The 6,389-nt window shown below is 44.8% G+C and overlaps 1 protein-coding gene across 7 annotated transcripts in view; it reads right to left on the bottom strand.

Annotated features, from left to right (window-relative positions):
- Nucleotides 1-1,680: 1,680 nt before the first annotated feature.
- LOC108244147 (mitogen-activated protein kinase kinase kinase kinase 4) overlaps nucleotides 1,681-6,389 on the bottom strand; it is a 31,708-nt gene continuing 26,999 nt past the window's right edge. For 4 of the 7 annotated variants that reach the window (XM_017430055.3, XM_017430057.3, XM_025009042.2 and 1 more), the window contains 10 exons: nucleotides 5,539-5,814; nucleotides 4,664-4,781; nucleotides 4,370-4,540; nucleotides 4,146-4,289; nucleotides 3,909-4,043; nucleotides 3,718-3,818; nucleotides 3,482-3,631; nucleotides 3,225-3,384; nucleotides 2,992-3,131; nucleotides 1,681-2,905 (listed from right to left, as the gene is read on the bottom strand). In XM_017430055.3, coding sequence (XP_017285544.1) covers nucleotides 2,822-2,905; nucleotides 2,992-3,131; nucleotides 3,225-3,384; nucleotides 3,482-3,631; nucleotides 3,718-3,818; nucleotides 3,909-4,043; nucleotides 4,146-4,289; nucleotides 4,370-4,540; nucleotides 4,664-4,781; nucleotides 5,539-5,814 — 1,479 coding nt within the window. In that variant the 3' untranslated portion in view covers nucleotides 1,681-2,821. The remainder of the gene's footprint in view (nucleotides 2,906-2,991; nucleotides 3,132-3,224; nucleotides 3,385-3,481; nucleotides 3,632-3,717; nucleotides 3,819-3,908; nucleotides 4,044-4,145; nucleotides 4,290-4,369; nucleotides 4,541-4,663; nucleotides 4,782-5,538; nucleotides 5,815-6,389) is intronic. The other 3 variants (XM_017430058.3, XM_017430059.3, XM_017430056.3) reach the window with 2 other exon arrangements.

The raw sequence follows: 6,389 nt of genomic DNA, 5'->3' as shown, positions 1-6,389 counted from the left end.
GGACTGCCGGTACCCGTCAGCTGCTTCCGGAGTCCCACAGGCCAAAAATGCCCGATAGGACTCCTTCTTCAGCCTGANGGCATCCCTCACCGCCGGTGTCCACCAGCGGGTTCGAGGGTTGCCGCCACNAACAGGCACCAAACACCTTGCGGCCACAGCTCCGAGAAGCTCAACAATGGAGGCACGGAACATGGCCCACTCGGACTCAATGTCCCCCACCTCCCCCGGAACATGTTCGAAGTTCTCCAGGAGGTGGGAGTTAAAGCTTCGCCTAACAGGAGACTCTGCCAGACGTTCCCAACAGACCCTCACAATACGTTTGGGCCTGCCCGGTCTGACCGGCATCCTGTTTTTGATCACTTATATTGCAATTAATTTCATACTTTGTACAGTTTCTAAATAGTACCAATGCCCCCATCTGGCCAAACATAAATATTTCGTCTCAGAAATATAATTTTTGTGTTAGAAATCAGATAAAAACACTAATAATTAAGTAGGATAAATTCATATTTAAGTCAAATTTCCACAGAGAGACTTGGAATACCTGTAACAATAAAAAAACATATATCCTAAGTGATAATCTTCTTTTTCAGGCCCAAACTATGATGATAACACCAGCTTGTTTTACAAATAAAATTTATTTTGGTGCATTACTGAGTTAATTTTTCTCTCTCAACACAAATCTTAACATTTTGTTTCAACAAACACTGACAAATAATGACACTGTACTGTATATTAAATCAGATTTTATTCAATGATGGGGAGGAAGGGGAAAAAAAAAAACAAATAAAAAAAAAACTTCTGGAAAATACAGCAATTCCCATAATTCACACAGAGAGGACATAAATTAGAGGCGTGGAAGAGAGACGTTTTGGGGTGGGGGGAAATGTGTTACCTGGGTGGGAAACATTTGCCGCCACAGAGCCTGACGCGCACTGCGTACCGGAGCAGTAATCAGTGAAATGACATTGCGGACTTGAGGAGCAAAAGTTGATTATCCCCGCACAAAAAAACGTCTAAATGATAGTACAAAAAAAGGGTACAATACAAAATACAAAAACTCGGGGTGGGGGGGGATTGCCCTAAAAATAAACCATAAATATTCATATTGATGCACATTGGTGTAACAAAACCATTGCTTCTGTAAACATTTTGAACATAAGGTGTGCATTATAATATAAAAACCACTGCAGTTGCATACCTGTCTGAAAGGATACATAAAAATCGCAGAAACGAGACTAAAAACTGACTTTAAAAAATATGCCGCTTAGTTCACAAACGTCCGAAGAGGTTCTGCAACACTGCCACGAGGAGGGCGTTATTTCTTCCTTTAATATTTGCCTTCTGCTTTTTATATGAGAGTCTAATTTTGGCGAGATCGCTCCCAGCGGGGTCCGCCCTCAGACTGCAAAGAGGGGCCAACCGCTGTAAATGACGTCGGATTGAAATGGTCTAAAATGTGGCGATCGAGCCTTGCTTTGTCATTTAGTTTTTCATTAAAAACAAAATAAAAAAGATAACGTTCAAGGATAGTTAAGGTTGGGTGTCTTTAACTGGACTGGATTATGTAAACTATGACCAAGTGTAAAAAAAAAAAGCAGAGGTCCAACGTTGAGCCACGTGGCTGTTTGAGACTAAAGTGTTCCTACAGTACACGACATCCAAATGTCCTTACTTTTGGATTTTTGCAAAAAAAAAAAAATTTTTGATCGTCTGGAGACCCTTCTAAGGCAACAGTTTAGCTACACGTTAAGCCAAAAACTCCTTCAGACCTGGCTGATGACAAATGTCACAATTGTACAGAGTGGAGAAAAAACAAACAAATAAAACAAAGAAAGTTATTTGTTCATCTGGTTGGTGAGATTCGAACACAATGCTACCTTAACGGCCATCAGCTAATTCACAGTTTATCCTAAAAGGAGCTAATGTTAAAGGAAAAATCCACTTTACACAAAAAAAAAAACTGATGAATCTCACATTTCTCCGTTTCATTTGTGTATCTGCAGAAAAACATCAATATCGTGACAAAATTATAGCGCTAAAAATGAAAAGAATCAAGTTTTTTTCCCCCTCTACAGCTCGTCTTATTTAAACTTGGTTGCCGTTTATTCATATGCAGCGAGGGTTACAGTTTATTGAAAAAAAATGGAGCTAATTTCATTTTGAAACAAAAAAATGTCATGCAGTCATCAACAGGGGGAACGCTTCTGTTTGACAAAACTTACAGCAGGAACACCTGCGTGGATCTGTGGTTAGTATGTACAAGCTGACGCCCAGTACCCTGTGTTTAACAGAAGACTCAAGAAAGTCCCTTAAAAAGTCTTCACTTTCAGGAAGTGAAGGCAGAAGAAGTGAAGACGACGGAGGCAGGTTTACGTGTCAAGCACCGATCGAGGGGAGGAAAACTGCGGGCGTGAACTAAGCGTTGTCGCAATGTGCTTGACATGAAAACCTGAACGGGGGCCGGAACAAAACACAGCTACACTCACGTTGTGGCACGTCAAGTACTTAGCCATTTTTTTTCTATTTTTTTCATTTTTTGTTCTTTTTAAATCGATTCAGCCGTTCAGACAAACACGCTTTGTTATTCACATACAGGATGCAACGATTTACTATGACACAAAGATCAACAGATGCCATGCCCGCCCCTCGAAAGAGGCGGGGCGGGGGGGTCGGCTCGAAGTTTGGGGCGGCGAGAAATGCGCCTCTGTCCATCCTCAACTTGGGGTTTTTGTGATTACAGTCCAGTCTGTGGTTCGGTCACCTGAGCTCAGGCTCAAGGCTGTTCTCTTTGTGGAATCGTCTTCATCGGCCACATCGTCTACCAGCTCATGAGGGAAGTGCGTCCCAGGGTCATAAAATACACCTGGCTGGCACCTCCTTGACGCACGGAAGCAAAGAAGACCTAACAGCAGAGAAACAACGGTAAGTGTTTATGGCCAAGAAAGAAGGACAACAGAAAAGTGAAGCTATGAAGAAGTACCCCCTCACCTTGTCATTTCTCTCACAAAGGAATTTGAGTCTCTGGGCTCTCTTGTGCATGAAGACGCCGTCCAGATGTCCCGTCTCCACTGAGCGAATCTCTATGGCCTTCTCACCCCAGCCCATTATCTGGTTCGACCTAATGTAGGCTGCGGCAGAGAGGAGTTACAGAACGTTACCAGCACTGCTCGATTTATAGAGCCGTCATGCATTTTGCTTCTGACCGAAGGTACCCCGCTCACCCACGGAAGTCGGCATTTCTCCCCACTGCAGCACCACGTCCTTGGTGATCCGCCCATAGGTGTTGACGTAGACGCCCTCGTCCTCGTAGCACACCAGCAGCTCGATCCCGTCCGTGTTGGGGAGGATGATGATGGCATGGCACTGGATGCTGGTCTGAATCTGAACCAAGAAAAGAAAAAAAAAAACAACAAAAAAACACGAGATCAGAGGGCAGAGAGACAAAACAGGCGGGATCGAACTGCATCTGAGCACTTACATGTGTGGGCAGGTAGATGTCGTAGACCGCGCCGGAGTCCACGTCCACGGCGTGGAAGCCCGAGGAGGAGCCGTAGATGACCTTTAACCTCTGGCCTTCTTCCACCGTCAGGTCAACCAGCAGAGGTTTGTGCACCAGGTCACCGAAAGACTATAAAGTAAATGACTTTGTTATTTAAGTAAAGACAGAACATACATTAACTCTTTAATCATCATAACACCACAGAGCTGGCTTACCTTGAACGCCATGAACTTGTGGTAAGGTTTGGGTGCCCAAGCATAAACCTCCACAGAGTTTTTCAAGGCCAGGACCAAGAACTTAATCCTCTCGTACTTTACTAAAATGTAGAGGTTAGGAGAATGGATCGTGGGTGGTGAGCTCACCTCTGTCACATTTGAGAATATAAGAAGGATGAAAGAGAACGTACCGACTTTATAGTGGACGCAACCCTCCAGGTCACCCACGTTGACCCAGCCCTGCTTCTTCTCCACCTCCGGGTCGTTGTGCAAAATCTTGTTTCGAAGCCACGACAGGTAATACACGCGCAGCTTGTTCTTTTTACCTGCGAGAATAGTAAGAAGACAAAGTGTAAAAAACAAAAAAATTAAATCTTTTAAAAACTCTAACACATATGAGTAAAAAAAGTGAAACTGGTGGTCAGGACCTGATATGGTGACCAGGACGTTGAGTCCCTCCAGAACATCCATCTGCTGGATGCGCCGTCGATTGATCAGGGGGTAGACCTTCCCCTGGCCACTTCGGTCCAGCAGCATCAGACCACTTTCTGTCCCCACCAGCAGATTCACTCCTGACAGCAGCAGGCAAACACAAAATCAAATGACTGTCCGGACGGGTAGAAGAAACTCAAACATTAAAAAAAACACCCACCCCACAGTGCTGCACACAGGATCTCAGAGTTGAACCTCTTCTTGTACTTGCGGATCTCTGGGGTGTCGCTGGGCGGGCGCGTGTTCACTGGGTTGACATTGACCACCGAGCCTTTACGGGAGGGGTCGGACCTGAGCGGGTCAGCAAGGCGCCCTTCCTGCCCAAATCCTGCTGGAGGAAGCAGTTGGAGGTTTGTTAGGAAAAAAAAACAAAACAAGCTACTCGTCAGAACTGGGGAAAAAACGTGTGAAGGGAGAAGCTACTTTGTCTTCACTGGGTGTGTTGTTGCCTTACCCATGTTGTTGAGGGAGCTGCCGCTGGATGGGGATATCTGGAGAAGACGCGGGTCGATGAAGGGAGTGAACGATGAGGAAGACTTGTGTTTGGACATGGAGTTGCTCTCTGACTGGGACTGTGAAGATACCCCACATTAGGAAACTAATACTGTTTTTTAATTTATTTAAAATCAAGCAGCTTTAAAAGCTACAAAAAGTCAGCAACACAACATTAAACCTTTGATTTCTCACACAAGGATGCACAGTTTTAAATGGAAACACATGAGGTACTGTAGTGTTAGTTTTTTGGAAGCTGGAGAGAAGAAATATGTTCGAAAGTTTTAATCATGTGCAACAAGAAGAAACGATCCGAACACGCTGCAGCGAGCTGTTAGAAGGAAAAGGATTCTTGGATTTGTGCAAAAGACAGAAGAGGTTATTGATTTCGCCACGCAAGGTTATTTTTTTTGGAGTCGCTTAGCTTCTAGCGTCACGTAACGCTGTTTTAACGTTCAGTTTCCTTCACATCCCGACCTCATTCTACCACCAGGAGGCGCCAGTGTTAGCAGCAGAGTGATGCAGTGGGTGGCAGGAAAGGAAAGGCTTGCAGCAGCCGAGAAGATGACTGGGTGTCAGCAGAGTCAGGAGGGGGCAGAGGAGAGCAGGAGCGAAGGGAGGAGGGGGGTGAGGCTCAGACCAACAGCCAAGAACTGCACAGCTGATATGTACAGACTTGGAGGGAAATCGTTAATTTAGTTTAAACGAATCAACACTACCAAAAATACAAGATGCTGTTTTGGATGATGAATAACACCCCCCCCCCCCCCCAAGTCTGTACAACTTGCAGCCGTCTGCTCTGTGTTTGTTTGCCTCAGTGATGCGAGGGCGACATACCTCTACGGGAGTGAGCTCGTCCAAAGGGATCTGTGAGGACATGGCGGGACTGGGCTGGCTAGATGACGATGAGGGGAAGGAGTAAGAGGAGGGAGTGGAGGTGGTGATGGAGGAAAGGATGGCTGTGGAAGAGGAAGGGGGGTGATGGCTCTGCTGGATAAGGTCTGGCAGGTGGTGTATGCGGCCCGGAAGGCCGTTTTTCTCTGGGAGGCCGTGGCCAGAACCAGGCGAGGAGGAGGAGGAGAGATTGACCAACCGCTTTATGTCAGCTGTGCTCTGGAAGCAAGAACAGGCACACTTGGGCTCGAGCAAGCAGGTGGAGAGGAAGAGGAGCTGCAGACTTTAACCCCCCCCCCATTTTATTCAAATATACACATCAAATCCAGTGTATTCATGTTTAAAAAACAGTTCTGTTGCTCTAAAGAAAGCTAATATAATCTGACAGATTAGATTATCCATCTGGAAAGGTGAAACATTAATAAAACGTCATGATTACATGCAGAAAAATGGAAATTACAGTGAAGAATAAGTGACAAAATCATGGAAAATTACATTTTGCTAACTAAATCAAAGCAGATTATTGCTTTAAAGCCCATGCGTCAAACTCCAGGCCCACAGGCCAGATCAGGCCCTTAGTAACATTTTATCTGGCCCCCAACATCACATTGAAACAAGAAGAAAATACAGAAAAAGACAATCTGCATTAAAGCAGACTCGCTCTAATCAAATTTAAAAGTTAAAATGTTAGTAGCTGTGTGTTTGGGTTTTTGTTGTTCCTGTTTTAATGGATTGCGATGAAATGTTTCATTAAGAAAAATTCATTTAAAAGCTTATAATAGAGAGTGAGGCAT

This window comes from Kryptolebias marmoratus, linkage group LG23, assembly GCF_001649575.2.
Source record: "Kryptolebias marmoratus isolate JLee-2015 linkage group LG23, ASM164957v2, whole genome shotgun sequence".
NCBI classification, from domain to species: domain Eukaryota; kingdom Metazoa; phylum Chordata; class Actinopteri; order Cyprinodontiformes; family Rivulidae; genus Kryptolebias; species Kryptolebias marmoratus.
The sequence above is the reverse complement of the archived record's forward strand: the minus strand, read 5'-3'. Positions and strand labels throughout refer to the sequence as shown.